The sequence below is a fragment of the Branchiostoma lanceolatum genome, chromosome 8, assembly GCF_035083965.1.
Source record: "Branchiostoma lanceolatum isolate klBraLanc5 chromosome 8, klBraLanc5.hap2, whole genome shotgun sequence".
Lineage (NCBI taxonomy): Eukaryota > Metazoa > Chordata > Leptocardii > Amphioxiformes > Branchiostomatidae > Branchiostoma > Branchiostoma lanceolatum.
Window position 1 is genome coordinate 18,625,381 of NC_089729.1, and position 23,650 is coordinate 18,649,030.

General features: G+C 43.0%; 2 protein-coding genes across 2 annotated transcripts; both read left to right on the forward strand.

The window, feature by feature from the left end:
• Window positions 1-7,643: 7,643 nt before the first annotated feature.
• LOC136439543 (repetin-like) lies at window positions 7,644-8,768 on the forward strand. Its single transcript, XM_066434962.1, has one exon. It carries the CDS (start codon window positions 7,644-7,646, stop codon window positions 8,766-8,768), a length of 1,125 nt encoding a protein of 374 aa, XP_066291059.1.
• A 6,666-nt stretch (window positions 8,769-15,434) lies between these two features.
• Window positions 15,435-23,146, forward strand: LOC136440858 (uncharacterized). Its single transcript, XM_066437002.1, has 3 exons — window positions 15,435-17,237; window positions 17,610-17,650; window positions 18,605-23,146. The coding sequence occupies exons 2-3, from the start codon at window positions 17,634-17,636 to the stop codon at window positions 21,447-21,449; spliced, it is 2,862 nt and encodes a 953-aa protein (XP_066293099.1). The 5' UTR covers window positions 15,435-17,237; window positions 17,610-17,633; the 3' UTR covers window positions 21,450-23,146.
• The last annotated feature ends 504 nt before the right edge of the window (window positions 23,147-23,650 follow it).

The window sequence follows — 23,650 nt, forward strand, 5'->3', positions numbered from 1 at the left end:
TTTCCATCAGTTTATGATCACTTATCAAAAGAAGAAACTTGAATTAAATTCGAAAATATCGTTATTGCAACGAGTTCGGCGATTTTCCGTATAACGGTGTCAAAGCGTGTAGATCAGCACATGATAACGGCAAAATATGGCAAACGACAACAGGCTATAAAAACGTGACCATTGTGGCAATAAATAACTTGGAACGAGCAAACAAAGCTTCTCTTAGTCTATAATCGCTTATCAAAAGGACGACTTACCATTCAAAAATATCGTTATTGCAACGTGCCAGACGTTGAGCTTCGGCGAGTTTCGGTATAACCGTCAAAGCGTGTGGATCAGCACACGATAACAGTAGAATATGGCAAATGACAGAGGCTTTTTAAAAAAAAAACTCTACAAGTTCCTTAACGAAATAAATCGCAACAAGAAAACAAAGTTTTATCATTCTATCATCGCTTATCAAAGGACGAAACTTACCATTTAAACATATCACTGTTGACTTGTGTAACGTGCTGCCGCGAGTTTCAGTATTACCGTCAAAGCGTGTTGATCAGCACATAATAACGGCAGAATATGATAAACGACAAATCCTGTAAAAGTTTGACAAGTTCCTGATAGCAATGAAAAACAGTTCCTATCAATTTAAAATCGCTTATCAAACAACGGTAAAAAATTAATACCAGTATGTTCAAATAGAAATAGGAGCAAAATACCTGCAGTATGTAAGAATATTCTCGGCCGACACAGTGAACAGCACGGGACAGGAGGGCGATCGAGAACTGGCGTGCGATATGCTGTATATAGACTACTCACCTTTATTCAACCAAATTGTTCTGTGGCTCCATCTACTCTTACTTTAAAGTCTCACAATTGTAATAGCAAAGACCATGCTACAATTTACCAGTTCCGCTCCGAGCCTTGTTCACCGTCAATCCAAAAAAATTCCGTCACAGCGTGCAGCTCATCACGCCTTGACGTGCTGACGGACACGTGGCGACGGCATGTGGAAAGTTCGGCTTTTAATGTTTTATTTTGCAAAAACACACCGTTGAAACTAAAATCTCCCTGTGTAGCAATGTTTCACGATTCAATCGAATTGTTCTGTGGCTACATCGGCAATTTTCAGCTCTTAAAGTCGCACAATTGTAACAGGAAATATTCTACACTGTTCACCGTCAATCCACAAAATTTCCGTCACAGTGTGCAGCTCAGCACGTCTTGACGTGCTGACGGACACGTAGCGACGGCATGTGGAAATTTCGGCTTTTAATGTTTTATTTTGCGAAAACACACCATGTAGAGACATACAGCTGAGCCGATAACATTTCCCTTCAAGCTTGTGCCCGAAAATCTCTGTTTTTACGGACTCGTGCCAAATAGAAAGACAAGGAGAGACCGGGCATCGCATGTTTAGACAAATCACGCCGAATCGGCGTACTGTTTATGTCGCAATAAGTGGCTACTTTCCGTCTAAGCGGCTGATGTGTCATGGCGGCCTTTCCGTCCATCGAGATCGGCGTTTCCTGCAGGTTTTACGCAAGTTTTAGTAACTAGCAGCCTCAGCGAAGCAGACCATAAATATAACATCTGAAGATTATACAAAATAGAAAACTGATTAGTTTTGGTGTTAATTTTTAATGTTCAGAACGGGTTTTAGTTGAACGATCTCCGAGATCGGCGCTCGCACTTCTGACAGGCGCTCGAACTTGGCAAATTCCGTATTTTCCCAAGCTCTGTCGTTCATAGCAATCAGTAAAATATGATTGTTGAACTCTTTTCTGATCAAGTATAGTTTACTGTTTGAGTCTTAAATCAATGTGAAGACCGTAAAAAAAGCCGTCCTGGGTGCCCCATATGACACCCTGGGACGGCCGTCACACCGTGTTCCTGTGCACATTTTGACGCCGTCGAAGTGTGCTGTGTGGCACGCTTACATACCTGAGTTGCGAGTACCAATATCCAGCCCCAAATTTATGCCAGCATAGAAAAACGTAATCCCACTCATAGAGTCTCAAAAGTGATGTACAGTAGAAGCCACTTAATTGCACCTCGGATAAACGCACCTTCCGTTTAATTGCACCAAATCCCAAAATCCCAAACCGGTTCCCATTCACTGCATTGTTAGTGACTCCGCATAATTGCACCGCGCATTGTCACCAATTTCGGATAACTGCACCAATTTTTTTCCAAAATCCTCGACAAGTTAACTAAAAAGGTGCGCTAAAAATCGGCAAACGCGGTACAAATGAGCCGATACCGCCATTATGTTTAAAACTGTTTTTGAGTAACAAAAGAAGGCGGTCTCCATTGACAGTCACGTTGATAGGAATCGTATGGGAGGTCCCGGGCGGGTCCAGGGCGTGTCGGCACCATCAAGAGACGCACGCCTACCAAAGGCGGCATTGCGCTTTGGCAGACAGCATGCTGTACTCAATAAAGATTGGTCTCTATCTGTACTACTGTCTTATTACTGTGAATGCATTCAAGTTCGCGTGGATTTGATTTCGCGTTGAGGATGGCATGGGGTGTTGTCGGTGGTTTTAGGTTTGCGGCAGCGCTACATACTGCTGCCGATAATAAAAGACCGGCGTCTTTACGTCTAGTCGGAAACAATAGAGGCTCGGCAAGGGCTACAGACGTGTAGGCGGACATAACGTCGCTTTTGGCGGTGCTGGTGCTAACGTGATCATCTGGCTGAATCCACGTCCTAGAAACTTCCTGCATTTACCGGAACGAGGTATACGCTGGTTAGGCTCTGCTACTGTATAAGGAGAATGATCTGTCCTTGATCTGAGTCATCTAACCATATCTGCCAACTAGATATACTGTACAATTCACTACCATGGTGTCGACAGTCAAATTTGTTGACTCAAGTTGTAGATACGGTGTCAAGTTTGTCTTAGTCATACCTACCGTCATTTAAAATAACAAATTGTGAGACCAAAGTTATTATTCTAGACATAACGTTACAGTCGGAGTCGTTTTCTTTGCTGTGCGACTCAAGCATATTTTCTCTTTCTACACGTGTACAGTACCTAGCTACTGATTTAAACATCTGTGAGGAAGCAAAAAAAAATGTTAAGTTTAATCTGTACAGTATCATGGTAAACTTTACAAGATTTTTGTACAGTACATGTCCTTGAATACTTTTACCCTAACTGCTATACGTTCTTTTGGGGAGGGGGCGCGAATATTGTGTTTTGCTGTTTGAGCTGCCTTGTAAGTGCCTTGCCTTGCTACCACCAAAGGTAGACTGTCACGATAGATCCACCAGAAACAGGGACAAATATCGACCTATCAAATGCAGGACAGACAGACTTAAGAACTTTCACATATCCTACATTGTCCGACTTCTTAATGCTTAACTTCTTATACATTACCAAGGCTTTTAAAATGTATGCTCACTTTGTAATTACATTATGGTATATCTTAGTTTTTCTAATGCCAAGCCAAACGCCTGTTTATCACGGTCTTTTATATTATAATGTTGCCATGTTTTTATGTAATAATGTTGCCATGTTGTACAGAAATGAATTTTAATCATTGTAAAATCCGCAATTCAGCCTAATAGGCTGCGAGGGGTTTTATTTTTTAAATAAACCATTCATTCATTCATTCATTGATAACTTGCATTATCATGGTCCCCTGGAGGAAGGGGACGTGATGGACAGAGGAGGAAGTTGAATCAACACACAGCCTCCGTCGACGTGTGGGACTGAAACCACCACTTAACAGATCTAATAGAAACAAAAACTCGTTTATCCCTAGAACTCTGTCGTCTATGACCGTGTGATGCCCGCCCAAAACTCGTTGCTATTGTTGAATAACAATGTTGAATAATAATGTTTTTAAGCTCTAAGTATTTTATTATCCAAAGTGCAATAGTAGAAGTGATTGTAAAGTCAATACAATTCAGTCCACTGATAAAGGACTGCAATGTTGATTGATCAATAACATTTGAAGTGGACGATGTTGGCAATCGAATAATCCATAACATTTATTGGTCTTTGACTTTTGATTTTTTTGTAATCGTGAATTTTTTATTTTTGTCATCAGTTAGTTTTACAATTCCTCTTTGACGTTATGTTATTTATCATCATGGGATCAAGGTTCGATGTACACTTTTTTCAAATATATTTCATCGCGATTTGTTTCACTTGCATTACTTTCACTGTGTATTATTCAACTTTGAAATAAAGTATTACCCTGGGGGAGATGTCTGTTGCTGAGTTTAGTATTTGTATGTGGATTTTCTTCGAAACTACTTGCGGTGTACATAACATCGTAGTAAAACATGTCATTTCAAACACGCTATGTAAGTGATAAAGAAAAAGGAAAGAGCATGGTCCAGCTGGATAAAATCTGGAAGTCTTGCCGCTTACAGGCGGCATGGTAATACAAAGGAAGTCACTTAGACGCTCGTCAACGCCGAGAGATTTGCGAAAAATTTCTCGGACACCCTCTTCATGCTCAGAAACATATGGAAGAAGGTGCAAAAAAGGGTACGCAGCTGATTTGAAAAGGCCGGCCTGATGGCAACTTCTGGATATCTGAACTAGCGATCTCAGAAGACTCCAGCCCATGGACCAGGGCATTATACAGTAGTGTCAGTACAGACAATGAAGCTAAAGTATCGCAAGGTCTAAGTAATATCTTTGAATACCCGGTGTTTGTTGTTCTATTCACTGTAGTCTTCCTGTACTATAGCGAAGGGGAAACAACGAGCGGTGGCTCCAGCTGGCGGCTGAAAACAGTTTCTGACGGTTAACCCGGGCCCGTACCTCCTGCCCGCTGTAAGTTGATGTACTGACACATGTAATATGATGTATTTTCCGGCCAGGTTTTCACTATTTTCCAGATTTATGAGATCTTATATAATAGAATAAAATATCCATCTCTCTCTCTCCACTATTTGGCTGGCATCAAAGTGGAACACTCAGTCACAAAACAGTGATGGTAAATGGGGTCAGGGGTACATGTAATGAATAGTTTGTAATATCTTTGAATGCAAGGTGTTTGTAGTTTTATCCAGTCTTCTTCCTGTACTATAGCGAAGCAGAAACAACGAGCGGTGGTTCCAGCTGGCGGCCGTAGTCGGTGTCTGAAATTCCTTCACAGACTCTGTTATCAGGGTACGCCCTGATGTCATTATAGTAACAGATGATTTTAATGCCAAACATGAAGAATATGATGGAATCTTGACCCAATTAAGTATGCTGGTGCACAATTGTACCAAGCTACCTAGCTGGTCACCCTGGTGCAGATTTATAGAGGAGCCCACTTGTGACCTCTCTTATTCTACCATTCTCATCGACAAATTGTCTAATACAATTCTGCAAGACAGGGTTGATTACGAAGCTCATTTCACATGAACATTGCATTAAAGGACCTGAGGGGAAATCCTTTTTTTCTAATGCTGGACAATGTGGCTGTGGCTACAAAAAGAATACATCAACACCGACATATCAAAACAGAATCAACAACAGGGCGTTTGCACAGAGCAAAACAAAGGGTTGTTCAGGGTACAGACTTGACACTCCTAAAGAAGCTAACATGAAAAGAAATCAGCAATAGAGCTGTTCCAAATGATCAAACATGGGGAAGTCCCTATTGGTGAATTTGTAGTTCCCAAGACCTACAAAATATACTACCTACCTCAACAAAGACCTCAACAGGGAGAAAAATACCACTACATAAATGGCGGGAGCACATGCTACAAAACACAACTGCCGCTCATGACAGATGCCACATACCACGAAAACATGACAAAAGGAGTTACAGCAGCGAATTATGACAAAATGAATCAAAGGAAACAACAAGAAATCTTATATATTGCAAAGAACGGCTACATCCTGTACCTCGTCGCCACTTAGGTGACAAAGCCATCCATCTCTCAAACCCTACGAGTATCACGAGAAGTGCGACTTACAGCTCTCGGTGCAGCCTGTAGTTGAACAACCACACATGTACATGATTGCAAGAAACAATAGCCTCTACCAGGCTCCGTCCTATCGTTGGGAAAATAGTAGAAATCAGCCGCGGTACTTCGCTATCCAGGGTAGATCCGCTATACAGTAAGGTTCCATTTCGATGGACGGGGATGGCAGATTTGACCCTCTCTCCGTAGCTAACTCCCTTGGCACACTATTCAATCCATTAGGCCAATTTCTACTATTTTTCCAGCCATCCCGCGGAGCCAGGTAGAGGCTAAAGAAACAACAGATCGGATGATGATAAACTGTTGTACGCCCAGTCAAGAAGAGACGACCTACAATCTCAATGCTTCCCCGATAAAAACACCAGATGGTAGAGAGTCAATGACGCCCTCCATTTCTTCAAAGGGGATAACCCCTACCGACAGTTTGAGTTGGGAGAGCAGAGAGGACGTTACCACCCATGCCTATGCGCTGTAGACATCAGATTCTCCGCTTGCAGCCATGTATAAAATCCTGCCCAACCAGTTCAAGACAGGCAACAGTTCATTTTAGGGCCCATCACCTCCATGAAAGCATCATCATCACCGCCAGACCCCATGTCGAAGGAGAAAAGGAATATGAACTGACCTACAGGGGGCGGTACCGTATGAGGCAGTGGACAACATGACAAAGAAAGACATACAGCAAGAAATAAAGAAGATACTATGTGAGACCGGTGCTAGAATATTGTGAAGCACCTTGCCCTCACTGCTAAGCACACCGCATCTTTGGAAGGAGTACAAAAGAGGGCACTACGGACAATTCTCTGAGTACAATACACTGATTACCAGAATACCCTACTGACGACTGTCCTGAAGCACCCCCATGAAACTCCTTATGGACCGTACCCGGAAATATGGGCCGTACCCGTAAAAATATGGGCCGTACCTGGAAATATGGGCCGTACCCGGTAAAAATATGGGCCGTACCCGGAAATATGTGCCGTACCATGTAACTATGAGCCGTACCCAATGGCGGACATCGCCCGGCCACAATGCGTAGTCGCGTGAAAGTCGCGTCTAGATACCCTGTACCGCAACGATACACAATCACACATAGCCTATGCTCTGGCAAACATTCCTGGCCATCTCTCTGCCGAGTGGCGTTGTACAAATTGCCCCCAATTTTGAGAACACCCACGCAAGCTGTGGCGAGATGCCGTCCTTAGTGCTCGCGTGTGATTGAGAAACCCGGAAGTGATGCTGTCCTTTGGCGGGAAATTTGATTTTTACCCGCGTTCAGTCCAGCCGGCATGTGCAACGGAAGGTTGGTGAAATGTCTAGTGAATTTAAACTATCATTCCGTGAAATATACGATTCGGTAACGCTCAATAGTATCACCTGTTTCTAGAATTCTAGCCAATGTCGAAACAACAGGAATCAGATGGCTTACGCTTGAGAGAGATATCAAAATCTCTGTCCACATTGGTCTCTAAATATACTATCATAATAGGGTGGGAGGGGAAACTAGATCTCTGAGTGTAGTAGACCGAACCTCAGAATCAACCATTTTTTGGTGTTGTATACTGGAATTATAGGTACTAGAATTTGTCTTTTAATTTGATTGCAACAATAAAAATGCCATTTTGTATACAAATGATTTGACCATCCCACTACTACCACTGACTGCCAACATTGAATTCAGGTGAAGAACCCCCAGACGCAGTTGCCACAGGTGATGACGAGCCACCACAGTCAGTCCAACAGACCACAGGTGATGACGAGCCACCACAGGCAGGCCAACAGACCACAGGTGATGACGAGCCACCACAGGCAGGCCAACAGACCACAGGTGATGACGAGCCACCACTGGCAGGCCAACAGACCACAGGTGATGACGAGCCACCACAGGCAGGCCAACAGACCACAGGTGATGACGAGCCACCACTGGCAGGCCAACAGACAACAGGTGATGACGAGCCACCACAGGCAGGCCAATAGACCACAGGTGATGACGAGCCACCACAGGCAGGCCAACAGACCACAGGTGATGACGAGCCACCACAGGAAGGCCAACAGACCACAGGTGATGACGAGCCACCACAGGCAGGCCAACAGACCACAGGTGATGCCGAGCCACCACAGGCAGGCCAACAGGCAACAGGTGATGACGAGCCATCACAGGCAGGCCAACAGACCACAGGTGATGACGAGCCACCACAGGCAGGCCAACAGGCAACAGGTGATGACGAGCCATCACAGACAGGCCAACAGACCACAGGTGATGACGAGCCACCACTGGCAGGCCAACAGACCACAGGTGATGCCGAGCCACCACAGGCAGGTCAACAGACCACAGGTGATGACGAGCCACCACAGGCAGGCCAACAGACCACAGGTGATGACGAGCCACCACTGGCAGGCCAACAGACCACAGGTGATGACGAGCCACCACAGGCAGGCCAACAGACCACAGGTGATGACGAGCCACCACAGGCAGGCCAACATACCACAGGTGATGACGAGCCACCACTGGCAGGCCAACAGACCACAGGTGATGCCGAGCCACCACTGGCAGGCCAACAGACCACAGGTGATGACGAGCCACCACAGGCAGGCCAACAGACCACAGGTGATGCCGAGCCACCACAGGCAGGCCAACAGACCACAGGTGATGACGAGCCACCACAGGCAGGCCAAAAGAGCACAGGTGATGACGAGCCACCACAGGCAGGCCAACAGGCAACAGGTGATGACGAGCCACCACAGGCAGGCCAACAGACCACAGGTGATGACGAGCCACCACTGGCAGGCCAATAGGCAACAGGTGATGACGAGCCACCACAGGCAGGGCAACAGGTGATGACGAGCCACCACAGGCAGGCCAACAGGCAACAGGTGATGAAGAGCCACCACAAATTGCAGAAGGACAGGAAACAGGTGCCACAACTGCAGGTGACCTTTCCATATCCAATTATTTCTGTAAATGTACAGTATAACAGTGTATGTATAGAGCATCGGAGAACATCTACATACATATACTTGTTTCATCATATCATTCGATATTGAAACAGTGCATTGCAGGCGCATTGTTACATCCCTGTGTACGACAATTATCTTCACTTCCATTTCTCTAAAAGCCAGTGACCTATAGCTTGGGTACCATCGTCATAGATAACACTGAGAGAATTTGCAATATGAATGAATAACAGGTGTCAGACTGAGTGAAATCTTGTTCAAAATTTACAGTGTTACTAATTATAAGAAGTTGACAGTAAAAGTAAATAGCTGCATGCCGATGTGTATAATTCAGATTTTTAAGTTGTTTGTTGGTACTTTTTTCTTTTGAGCCCCTCACATGTACTGTCACATATTTTGTATAAATAAACAAACTATGTATGCATACTGCAATAACCGATATCTCACATTTCCCCTTTTAGAATCAAACATTGTCTTGTGTGAAATCTGTGGGGAAAAATACATACTTCCCACTACAGAAAACACAACCTCAGACACAGAGCAACGTTTACTTGTGAGAAATGCTCTACATCCTTTCAAAACAGGTTTGCACTAAAAAAACACGTAGACGTTCAACACAATAATAAAGTACTAGTCTGCAAGGAGTGTGGCAAGAGTTTAAGTCATACTCTGGTTTCAGGCAACACTGTTTCATACAAAGAGCACACCTGCACTACCTACAAACTGAAATTTGCAAACAAAGTCAAGTTGAACCACCATCAACGCAATCCTATACAAATTGTCTTTAAAAGAAGGCAAACCCTCAATAGATGGAAAACTGCCGAAGTTATGACAATTTACAAAAAAAAGTCTGTAGAAGACACCTGGCAACTATCGCCCAGTTAGTCTTACATCAGTGGTTGGGAAGATCCTGGAGGCACTGATAAGAGATGCTATTTTATTCCCTGTATTATGTCCGTACTATCATGACTATAGCGAAGGAGAAACAACGAGCGGAGGCTCCAGCTGGCGGAGGTAAACGGTGTCTGGAGGTCCACCAGCAGCGTACCTCGAGCCAATCGAGTCTCTGCTCCTCCATAGGGATGGGCTGGCCACATCATTCGCATGCCAAGCAAACGCCTGCCTGGACGGAATCCTGTACGGAGAGCTCTCTGTCGGAGACCGCACAGCTGGGGCACAACAACACAAGCATAAGGACAACTTAAAAACAAACCTAAAAAAACGAAACATCAAGCCTCAAGGCCTGTGGGAAATTGCTATGCAGAGGAGCAGTTGGCGACAAGTATGCACAGCAGGAATTGCCTCCTTCACAACCAACCACGACCGCCAGTGTGAGGAGATCAGAGCTAAGCGGCACCAGCCCTGAAGACACACGGGAGGAGAACAGACGTGCGGCGTCTGTGGGCAGATCTGTCTGTCTAGAACCGGACCGGTCAGCCACAGTAGATCACATACGAATGACGTCGTCGGCACCGACGGACAGGCATAAGCATATCAAGTAAGCACTTCCTGCCCGCTGTAATTTGAATTATGTTTAGCCATACCTAGTATGGCTAAACATATTGTTTTTACTCATGTTTCTTCTCCTTCTTCTTCTTCTTCTCCTGTCAAATCTTCAAATGATTCATCTCTGTCATTTTTTAACCAAATGACCTGAAATTCGGTACAGATGTAATGTAGGCAAAAACCAATGTACGTTCTTTTACTTTTTTTGATATTGACCTTGAAAGTGATTTTATTGAGGTTTTTAGGCTATTTTTAGCATATCTTGGCCTCCTGCGCCCTGGTATTTCAACCGAATGACCTGAAATTTGCTGTATATGTGGCTTGAACAAATATTTAAAGGACTACATTCCCATTTCTGGCATACATATATTCAAAACGATTTATTTTGGGCTTTCTTGACAATATTTGCCACTTCTGTCACTTTCAATACTACATATGACCTAAAGGTCATTGACCCCAAGTGCCTTGCACCTGGCCTTGCATGCCTGTGAGCCTTGCGACCACCTGATTGGTCAATTGGGTTAATCTAATTACATGTATAATGTAGCGAAGTGTTGCACAAGGAATTCTCACGCTGAGGGGTACATGAAATAATGCTTACAAAATAGACCAAAATAAACAAAATGAATCGGGCTACATTCAGCAATGGTAGACGGATTCGGGGCATGCCGCGCAAAACACACGGTCTCACCGTGGGTACAGGCGTTTTGGTCCCGCACGTTGTCGCAGCGGTGCGTCGCCGCTACGCGATCGAAAGCACGCCGCTGTCTGTCTCGGACCAACACGCGTCTCCCGTGATGTGTAGCGTCCACCAGGCCTTCCTACATGTCCTACGTACGGGCGTATGGATCGTAGAATTCGGCAAAAAAGGAATGATTAGGCCAGTAGAGTCAGTCCCCGGTAAGGTAAATGATTCGCCCGTTTGCGCTAGCTTGTAACGTTAAATGAATGTACCCTCTGGTGGCCAAACTTCACTGACAAACTTTCTCCCTATTATCATCATTAGCTTGCGTTAGTCTGGTACTAGTGACTATTATGTGCCGGGAATGTTTATCTATCGCACGCCTTGGAAGGAAGTTCAACCATGATAAATGGACGGCCGTTGCGAAAATTTGGAATCCCATGCTGTTGATTTTCGTGATTGAATCTGTAAGAAAATATATTTTCATGTCGTTCATGTTTTTGGGACGGACGCCGGGACGGGGTGAATTTTTTTTTCTATCATAACATTTTCGTCCCGTTAGTAATGCAAATCGAATCGTGTTGAACACGAGACAAAACACTAAAAACGTGGGTCTTGTGGAGTGTTTTGGAGCGGGAAAATGCCGGATATTAGCGGTGCCGAACAGTGTACATCGTCGCGCGCGGGTGACGCTCCGTCAAAACAAATCCGCTGGTGGTCTAGCGCGGCCACCGAAAATAGGCAGAAACACACAGGAGGACTTAGCACCTTCGTTTATGGGGGCAATTGTGAAATCTTTTGTTACAAATTGTTCGAACATTGAAACATTTCGATAGATGGTTTGAAACTGTTCTAAATAAAGAGATTTTTGTGTAGTTACGTTCGAAATGTTTCCAACGTATGTGAAATAAGTTCAAACATGTTATAAGTTTCAATTCTAATTGTTTGAACACTTTAGAACTATTGTGACTTAGACATTCTTTTAATCAAAATAGTTCAAACATATTACAAAGATTATATCAAAACCCTCTCGGTGACTTGGAATTGACTCAAATATGTTGTTTTTGGTCATTTCCTTCTTCTCCTGTCAAATCTTCATATGTATACTATGGAAAACTTCATTCTTCCCTGGGGTTGATCTTTTTTAATTCAATTTTGAACTGGGTTGATTATGCGCAAGAGTGTAATTTTTAGCGGATATTTTTCGACTGGTTGACATGGAAATGGCACGGAATATCCCATTCTTGCAAGGGGAGGACTCTTTAATTATTTCTTTCAATTTTGAGCTGGAATGATTATGAAAAAGTCCATATGTTATCAGAAGTGTATTTGTTAATCAATAAGTCGATATGGTTGTGGACTGGTACATATTGTGTTGAGGTGCTACTGGAAGACTCAATTTTGGACTGGGTGATTCATTTTTTTAGTGCAAGTATTTTAGAATGGTCCATTGTTATTTTGGGAGAGTCCATTTTTTGCATGGCGAGGAGTATGGCTAAACATGCTGTATTTGCTCGCAAATGTTGCCTTTCTAGTTACTGATACTTTACCAGACTTGAGATCTTAGAACATAAATGTAAAATCCCTCCCTCTCTCTAGATCTCTCCCTCTCTCTCTTCACCACTATTTGACTGGAAACAAAGCGGGACACTATAGCCTAGCACTAAGTCGCAAAGCAAGCTGGTAAATGGGGTATGGGGTACCTTGTATTGGATGCTATGCAATATCTTTGAATACCAGGTGTTTGTAGTTTTATTCACTGTATTCTTCCTGTACTACAGCTGGCGGCTGAGAACGGTGTCTGGACTGAGGTCCACCCGCGGCGTACCTCCTACCCGCTTTAAGTGAATGTACTTATACATCTAGTATGATTTTGTTTAAATTTTCTGGCCAGGTTTTCAATATCCCACAAGATTTATGAGATCTCAAGAAATAAATGAAAAATCGCCCTCTCTCTCACTCTCTATTATTCACCGTAATTTGGCTGGCATCAGAGCGGGACTGGCACTTAGTCACAAAACAGTGTGGGTAAATGGGGGCAGGGGTACACATAATGAATACTATGTGATATCTTTGAATGCCAGTAGTTTATAGTTTTCTTCCTGTACAATAGTACAATATAATTGCATAAATGAAGGATTGTGTATTAGGTTCTTGGCAATTTCTATATGGTGTAGTGCAAATGTGCTCAACATAGCATAGATGACATTGGTGCTTTGATTTTTTAATTATTATTTTTTTTCATTCGACACATTTTATATTGATTACAAAACCTGTACATTAAAAGCTTAAACAACGCGAAACATACAGTTACGTGTAAATTATCGAGGTTAGAAATTGAGAGATCTGTTGGTTGTTTACAATGTCAATAGAAATTATGCCAATCTGATTATTACTTTGTCCTCTTCGACCAATCGCCGCATTGAATCGGCATGATTGACAGAAAACAGACAACACTTCGTCCACATCTACTACAAATGCACTCACTAGCTAAACCTTACCTGCTGTTCTAACTTTGTTAAATATGGCTTCGGACAATAACCTGCACAGATGGCATAGGACCCACACAAAAATGACGAAGAATGCCAGTATAGCATCGTTCAAACCTACCTCAGATCCTGAAGGGGATTTCAACCTTATCGACCTCCCATCACTCCAACGTTCACTGTTGCCAGTTATGCCGCAGATCAAGATGGCACAAGGTAAAAGACTTTTCTACAAATATTATAGCTTGCTAGCTCAAAACATGGCCCAAAGCATGGAAATTGTGTGCACGATAACTTGCATCAAAACTAATGTTTGTACATGTTTGTAGTTGAAACACATAACGCATTTTATCGTAAATGCATTGTTCTCGCATCGCATGAGCCTGAAAGACTTTCTCATACTAAGAAAACACCTACACATGTTCGGAGATTGAATTGCAGCCTTAAGCTTAAATCAATGTGCATTTGTGATCTAAGCGATTAATGTAATCTATCTGTCCTCTACTCTTTTCAGTAGTGTCCTCGGAAAAAAGCGAGGACGTGGAGCTAGGTGACAACCCTTTAGTGTCCCCGCGTTTCTGTCGCAGTGTTGCCAAACGACGAAGCAAGACGGCTGCTGCCTCGGTGGATCCGAGCACTCACGCCGAAGGGGCAGATGGGGTACGCAAAGCAGTCCTACTGGCCAGCAGATGTGCCATGGCTCATCAAAATGAACAAACTTCCCGTGAAGGAATTGAGGAAAGCCTTGGCCGCCATCTTGCTCCACATCGGGGAAGACCCGGCGACATTTCATTGCCCCGAAGACACCAGCTCCACTACAAGTCCAGCCCCCGAACCCATCTACAGGCTGCCAGCTCCCAGTACGACTGCTGACAACCCACCGCCTGCCTACCCCGTGAACGAACCCCCTGCCCAGATGCCAAAAAACCTAGGTCACAATCGACGCCAGTTCGAGAGGAGTTTTTTTCTCTCCTCCAGCCATCTTCTTCTTCTTCTTCCTTTTCCTCTAGAACAACACCTACTTCTTTTCCAATATTTCCACCTTCCGTTTCTCAGAGGCATCGCTCGGAGCTTACGACACTTCAGTCTGTGAACATTTTCTTCTTATCTTACTCCTGCTGAACCCGCGCCAAAGAAGCGACCTAGGAGTATAAACAAGGAAAACCACACGAGGTAGGAAGTTCATGTACTCACTACAGTTTAAACTGGTAACCTTACTCAAATTTACCCTGGTTTATTGTGAGGAGCTATATAAAGTGCGGAACTTGCTGCTGCTTTGGTTAAGTAGCTATACTTTGTCATGATTAATGTCTTGAGTAAAAACGTCTAAAAAGCGTCAAACTGCCAGAGCCGAACCTCTGCTTGGGATGTGACCCAAAATAGCACACACACATCGATGTAGATATGGTGGTCTTTTGGCCACTCTTTATATACTGTGAACGTTCGTTTGAAATCTGTCAGTTTAGCGACCAGACTGTAGCGCTGACTTTTACCATCCTTGGTCCCCATGGCTTCAAAAGCGATGATGTCGCTCTTGAACCCGTGACGCATGAACCAGGGAAATTTTTTTTTTTATTGTCTTAACAGCACGAAAAAGAAACAGGGAGAATTCGAAGAACGAGCGAGCACGAAGATGAAGCAGAGGGAAGAGCGTGTACGGAAAGCAAGACCCCCCTCACACCTAGTTATTTCATCAAAGTTGGACCACGCAAAGGACCTTGTTGTTGAACATTTCGCTTCTGTCCTTTATTTTCTATCTATGTTGGAATCACTTTTTTTTCACCGGGAGATAAGCTTTGGTTAAGTCATACTTTAGACTTTTAGTTATAATTTAGTATAATTGGTGTACTTTTTTTTTTAGAATTGTGAATCACGGTGGTCTGTCACTATGGTATTCTTTCCCGTTGCTACGCGTGTTCGACAAGGTATCGGGTTACATGAGGCAACATTTTGGCTAACGGCAAAACATTTGTAAATAAACAAAATAGTGGGGACGGGAAAATCTTTTCAAAATAAAACGAAATTAGCGAATTTACAAACTTTGAATGTTGTTATTTTGCGCAGAATGGCTGATTTTTCTAGATTTTGCTCCCAAACACGATTATTTTCAGGTTTTACGAAGGCCTTTTTTTCAGGCACACATCGCAAAGGCCAGGCTTCAAATGTCACTGAATATCTCTTATTTTCATATTTTTCGTCGACCAGGAACAAAACGAAACTTTGCGTTTTTGGGATTTTTTAATTTCTGATTCTAAGTATAGTTAATATCGACAAATCTGTTAAAAAATGGCATTTTTTGACATTTTTCGCACTCAATTACCCATAATTCAAAATCAAGGGCATTTTTCAAAAATCCCAAAAACACAAACCTCCGGTAAACCGTTACGATCATTTTGAGCTGTCAATGAGGTAAGGTGGATGTTTCTTGGAGCCACACCTTTTCGATGTTTGAACGCATGTCACGCCCTAATAACGCGGAAGTAGTTCTAAATTCCTGGTTCGAACATTCCACGCGCCGATGTTGCGGCCGGCGTATATTATATTACACGTGGAAAGGTGACAAACTACGACTTACCTAACGTTTATATATTCACCTTGAATATTCACCTTGAAGTTCAGCCAGTAGGTACCCTTTCGAGTACCTACTATATAAACTACGTACATGAAACATACGTAATTTTTAAATTCAGGTCCTCTGCCCAGCAGGCAGCCGCCGGCCCCAATTTTAGCGAGCCCATTGGGGATACTCCCGGGGGCTCGCCACGATGGGCCGGCGGCACATTTGCTCTGCCCGGTCCGAGGAAAATGCACCGCGAACACCTGATCATGAGCGTTAGTCTGTATGTCAGAACAAGGAGGTTTAAGTCAGAACGTACGCTCATACTGGGGAGCAAGCCAAACACTGTTATTTTCGCAGGGGAATTAACACATGCACGCCCACGATATGTTAATGAGACATATTCTGAGCCTATCGCGAATCAGTGCTGTGGGGCATGTCACAACATGTTCCTGCCGAAGGGATCAGTATCGTCTCGTGCTGGAATCCAGGCTAGCGAGCGTCTGACACGAAGGTTAAAGTTTTCGTTTTGATCATTATCAACACGGTATATATAAAGTTAATGCTTCTATGCATGTAGTTGGTAATATGTGCATCATAAATGCAACTGTGGGTAATGAATCTAAGCTTCCTGATACATGGTGGTGACACATCCCATACACTGTAAACTAAAGGCCCCCCTCCCACTTCTCCTTTATTTGATGATTCAGGACTCTGAATTTTGAACACGATGAACACATTTTTGTGCGCTTAGTGACACACCAGGTATATATATTCATTGATGGTATTCATGTTGGCAACAAAAGTCTCTTGTTTCTCCCCTGGAGTGATATTCTGCATCAGGCAGGCAGGCACTCCTCAGCTAATAAAGCTGACAAGGGCCAGCAGGCAGGCAGATAGGCAGGCAGGCAAGAGGGAAGGAAGAAGGAGGGAAGGAAGGAGTAGGGAGGGAAGGTAGGAAGGAAGGAAGGAAGGAGGGACGGACGGCTGGAGGGACAAAAAGTCGAAAACTGCCCCGGTACCATCATTACACAACAGGCACAGCCTAGAGATACAACTGCAGGCTACCTGGTACCAGCTACCATGGCTACTGGCTGAGCCAAATATATGTAAACATTGAAGGTGAATTAGATTATACTGTTTCTTCCCAGTTCTGTGAGTGCTGTTTACTACTAGTATACTGCTACGTATTACTTTAGATTACAATTTCTTCAAATGAGTTTTGAGATTTAAAATGATGATTGTTTTTATTGAATATTCATTCCAGAGTGCGAAATGCACATAATGGCTATGGTCTTGATTCAGTAGTAAGCAAAGGATGCAGTATGAAAATGATTTGCTATTCCCGGTGTTTGCCAAATGCATCAGAGCTTGATATTGTATTTCATATACTTGAATTTTTCTAACCACCAAGCTCAGATCCTATGTGTCAGGTATGCTAAGGTTTTGATTGCTTTTTAACACTTTGTCTGACTACAAAACCTTGTATTTTAGGAGTACTGAGAGGATTACAGCCAGATGGGAGACCCAGAGAGGTACTTGTTCAACTCTCACTTAAAATTTTCAGTTATTGTTAATATTACTTCTCAATGAATGCAGTAGCTTCGGTTCAATGATCGGGTCATTTTCTCAATTGAATATGGCTTGACACAACAAAAAGATTTTTGATTACAATCAGTGCAGATAAACCAATCAATCAATCAATGGGTTGTGATTGCCCATGCCAATCAAATAAATCTGTTCTACTGTTACTGGGATCTCATCAGCATACTAGTACCCTGTGGTTCATCAACTTCAAGAAAATATATTTCGTACTAATACCGAAAGTTCCTCTGTCCCATGATCAAGGTAGTGCTAGTGATATAACTTAACAAGTCAATAGTAGTACCATAGGTACATGGCAGTGATTTGCCTAGTTTCATTCAAATCAAAATCTATTCCCGTGATCACTAATGTGATTAAATCAATTGTTGATGAATATAGAATACAACACGGTATTCCGTATCACCCGAGGTACCAGCCTGACCACGGGTTGTATCGCCCAAATGCTTATGCGACCCATGGGAGGGTCAGGACAGAGGTTGAGGCGGAATATACACCATGTTGTATTTCAATTATGTCATACCCACCTGAAAAAACATACATCTCAAAGCAAAATGCGCCAGAATTTGAGACAGTTTTGTTGAATCCTCGAACAAATTTTTTTAGCACCATCGATTCCAACCATCAAATTCTGTATTGGACAGCAGTGCAACCAGAGCACTCAAAATGCATGCTAAATATTCTTTGGAAGCCCGTGTTATAAAAATAGACCCCCTTGTGATAACCCAAGTTATCAACTGGTCCAGAACAATGATATGAATTGGCTCATGTATTTGGCATTTAGTCTAACAGAAAGGTATTAGCCTTCACCCCAAACTACAAAAATTTTGGTCCTGCACAAGTTAATGTCTGACAGACGAATCATACATGTCTTGATTTCTTTATAGTATACAGTGCCACAGGTCTAGAGCCTGCTCTCGACCCAACCACCATTTTGGATTGTGCAACAGAGAGAAGTCTTTTTGGGAAGAAAGGCACAGTACAGAGAGGTTAAAGAGGGAAAGAAAAGAGCTAAGTACACTGGAAGAAAAGAGTAGGAGACTAGATTATGATCAATCTAAGTTAGAAGAGAGGTGTCAGGAAGTAGATGAACACAGGTCACAGCTGGTTGCTGATAAAGCTAAGCTAGAAGAGCATGCACAGCATGTTCTTGCCAAAGAGAAAGAGATTGTACAGAAGAGGGATGAGACAGAGTTGCTACTGCAATCATTGCTTAAGATTTTAAATCAGAGGGGGGTATCGCTAAAAAGAAAACCCACTTCCCAGGACATGATTGGCAACTCCACTTGGTATAGGCGTCGAAAGGAGACTAAGGATATGCTGTCGTTCATCCATGGAGACCTAGATGGCGCAATTTTGGGAGCTTGGGAGACTATCTGTGCGTTTGCTACTCCACATAAAGTAGACAAATTCATAGTTGACTACAAGAAAGGCAAGTATTTGCAAGGGAAGTTTAATACGCTCACAAAGAAGTTTGAGTCCACAGATGGATCTATGAACCAGGCCATTGCTCTAAAGTACAGAGGATTCCTCTCAAGAAGGAAGTACGACGTCCAGTGTCGCACACTAAGTTCTGTTTTTGACCCTACACAGCAGGTGTGGCTGCCACGCAGTGTCAGGGTGGATGGCGTTGATGTACAGGCGATAAGACAGCTGTCCCACTACAAGTTAGACATGTTTGTCAAGTCGATTGATATCGGATCTTTGTACCATCTGCCTAGGGAGCTTGGTGTGACCAGGTCTGTGACTGCCCTAGTCCACATGGTGGTCGATCTACACATGCGAGTTCCACATCTCAGAAAGCAGCTGCATTGGTACAATGAAAGAGAAAATCACTTTATCTTTCAGTTTTCAGATGATGGTACTAGAGAGGCGGCAGATATGCCAATGTCTGTAGGTTCACTGACATGCTGGAACTTCCACAAACGTGTCAGTAGCCGTGACCTCCACTATCTCTTACATCTTGTTAGTGTTGAGGAAACAGACACAGTGATGGCTGACCTGTGGCAACAACACACCGAGGAAATGGCGCTGCTGGAGGGCTCGACGTTCACCATCAGCGAGTGCCCTGTCACGTTTGAGTTTGTGCCCAGCGCTGACCAGAAATGGCAGTGCTGGGCCAACAACGAGACTACTAACGCTGCGACTTTCCCATCTCCTTTTGCAGATGTTTCCAAGCACAACATGGCAGTTGTTGGTGGGTCCATAGGAGAAACCTGGCAGCCATGGACAGCAGAGTCCCGCCTAAGGGATGCAGAAAAGGTGGAGGGTTTTCTCTCTACCTTGCCTGCTGGACTGGCCGAGTCAACAAAGAAGTCTAAACTAAATAACTTCCTTGCTGCTAACAGGTTGCGACAACTCGGAATGCCTCGAATTGGAAAGTATGCAGCACTTCAGCGCCCAGAATCTCTACATGTTGAGATCAACGCTACATCTCACTATTTGAATCTACTCTATCATGAGGCAGTGTCACGTGGCAACGATTGTTTCTACAGGTTTTTGTCCACCCTTCAGGCACCTGTTCACTGCACAGAGCTCACCAGGCGGGACATGGTTGAAGTTGCACCGAAAGGTGACAATGATAGGTTAGGTGTAGGTGCACGGGCTCGTGCCTCTGCATCTGTTGCAAGTGCTGCTCAGGCGTTTATGCAATCGATGCAAACCCTAACTGATGATTTGCCCCAACAGGATCTACAGACTTTAGGTCTGGGTTTAAAGTCTGTGGCTAAAGACCTGCAGGAGCAGTTCAACAATGAAGCCACCAGGCACAACAAGTGCCTAACGCGGCTAATCGGTGAGCATGCAGTAATGCTAGAAAGCTACGGATATAGGCTGGTAGATAGTCTTAAGATACCAGGAGAAACTGCTGCCCAGGAACTGCGGCGCCTGTTCCTTGGCAAAGTGGGAGAATGCTTGAGGGATTCAGCTTCTATTTTCTCTCAGGTACAGAGTGATGAAGGGGACTTGAAAACTTTGGAACTAACATGTAACAGGTATTACAACCTGTTGTGTCTCTTTCTGCCAGGTTCAGTGACCCTCTCTGTGTGGACTCTAGCAAAGGCAATCCCATACCATGCCAGAATTCTATGGGAAAAGTACCATGTTGGATATGGGATTATATCTTTACAAGCTAAAGAGTCAAAACATTCCGCTCTGAAGTCAGATCTTGGCCTGACTAACAGGTCCAAAACCAGAGGCATGCCGAACAAATGGGTTCAGGTTTTTAGAAGCAACTTCATCCGTTCCTTCTACCTGGAGGAATACAGCCCGTCTCCACCAACATATAACCCACACTTTCATTGCAGGGTGCCAAAACACGCAGGCCATGATGGATACTGTCTCTGTGGACGTGGCAAGTGCAGCGAGGACGATGAATTGTGTAGCACATGTGTGAAGGCCTGTACTGTTGTACAATGTGCTGATGATGGAAACCTTTCTCCTAGGGTCACCATGCTGTTAAAGCCCCATGAGTGCAGTGTCTGTGGGGAGAGGTTTGCGGATGGCTGTGCACTTACAGCCCACACTGCTGCACACCCATCCTCCTCACATGCTGACCTATCCTCCTCACATGCTGACCTATCCTCCCCAGGTACAGATCTGACACCTATTGATCCTCGTTCTCTCACAGTTGCGAATATGCGCAAAGAATGTAAGAAGCATGGACTGGCAACGAGTGGAAAACGAGCTGAACTGATAAAACGGCTGGAGGGAGTGTTTTCCTTGAATTGTTGATAAATAGATACATGTAGGATATGTTTGAGATGATAACCTGAAACTATTTTCCCCTTATATGCTGATACTATAATCTGCAATTTCTTACATTGTTATGTTGGTATGATAACCAGCAATTATTTTCCCCTTATATGTTACTGTAAATTAAGTTTGCATGGTTGTTATTTTCGCGCTAAGGCAAAATTGGAGTGTTCGCAGTGGTTTTAAGTTTGTGGCAGCCCATAGTCAGATACTGCTACAGTATTGGACAAAAATGTTTGCAGTGGTTTTAAGTTCGCAGTGAAACGATTGCCACAAAAAACACAGGCTTAAAACCACCCTGACCATTTCTGCATTTACAGTATATCGTTCCTTATGTACATGTGTTGATATAATAACCTACAATTATTTTTCCCCTATATGTTAAAGGCACTCAGAGCATTTTATGAGGCTTGAAAACTGGAAATATTCTAGTTGCTGTAATCTTTATGAATTTGGCATTTAATGCCACATTTGCGTGCGGTTTTCTTGTCAAAAGTGCTCAAAAGCGGCACAAAAATAAGCTACATAGTGACCTTTTAGTTTCACGCGCCTAGTGTAAATAGACTGATATCATAGCCCCGCCCGCCTCCGTCACAACGTAGAAATGCAAAATTAAAACATAAAGATGTAAATATTTGACGGGCATGCAGTCACTCTCTCATTGGTCGAACCGCTAATTGTGATGGACAGACTGTCAGGATCAGTCTATTAGGGCTTGTATTTTCTATCAGTTTTCACAAGAACATCGTATTTTTGCTCCTTTAATGTCGATATGTAATGGTATAGTGTTATTGAAACAGATTGTTGCATGTTCTGGTCTGGCGTCCGCTGATTTTCCCTTATTTGTTGATAAGAAGAAAAAGAAGAATGATCTGCATTTTTGGCGATGCTTCAGGAGTGTGGCAAACAGTTATATTATGTATGTAGTTTCAATTCCATAAAACCCTCTTACATGTGGCCACTCAGTAGTCGCCATTACAATATGTTTTATTGCTGTACGTATGTTCTTGTTTAAACCGTAGAATAGATGTTGATATGCAAGTTTTCCACATGTATCGATTTGATATGTTGATATGATAATGCATATACTTTTAGTATATTCTCATGGTCTAATTGCATTTATTTGTAGGGTTTCGGCAGCTGTATGAGACCAGGAATAGATTTGATGTACCGTAATAATATGCATGACTTTTTCCCTTATATAGGTAATAACCAGCTGCTGTGTCCACAATTCTTGGTTACTTATGGAATGCTTTTCCTTCCAAACTTTTCCACAACTTATACCAGGTTGCCTAAAAAGATAACTAAGAACTAAAGTCCTCTTTTATATATCCAAAATTAATCTGCTGTCATGTGTTTGGACAGTATGCCTATGGAATGTGGGTTTTCTTTCAAGGGTCTTTCCAACTTTAAATTGTATCCATTAAAAAATTTCATTGCATAGCTTGTTTCATCACTTTATTTACAACCTTTTTGACATATTCCTAAGGGGTGTTCTTTGTTCTTGTTGCAGGTCATGATTTGTCAATAGATATGAGTCCTCTCTTCTTGCAGAACATGGATAAGTGACGATATTGAAAACTTAGCTAACTTTTCAATTGCAAAACACCTGTATATCTACTTCATGATGACCCTTATGTATCTGTACATATCAATAAAATGTCATGTCACATTCATATGTTTGTGTATTTGATGGTTTGCCTGAATGCATGACTGTCTTGTTTGAATGCTCCAGGTAAAATTTGGTTGTTGTTTTGAAAGTTCATAAGAAGAATGAAATAATCAGATTTACAATGGTCAGATGAGTTTTCTTGTCTCTTCTGGGGCAATGTGACTAAACAGATGTGGGGAAAAAACAGATCATTGTAAACACAAACATTTATTTTAAATCATTCATATATAGGATAACACAAGCTTGAAATCGATTCCACATGGAATACTAAACTGACATTCATGAAGCTTTAATCTATTAGTCTGATGACTGACACATGCCTTTGGAATGGAATGTATATACTGTGCATACTGTTCTATATTTACTTATGGCACTTAAGGTAACAGATAAAGTATTGTTTACAATACTAAATCAGGTTTTGTTTCAATAATTTCTATGTTATAAATAGGAAAGTAAAATAAAGTCTACACAGTACCCTGTCAACCATGCAACAAACCACGAACAGTTG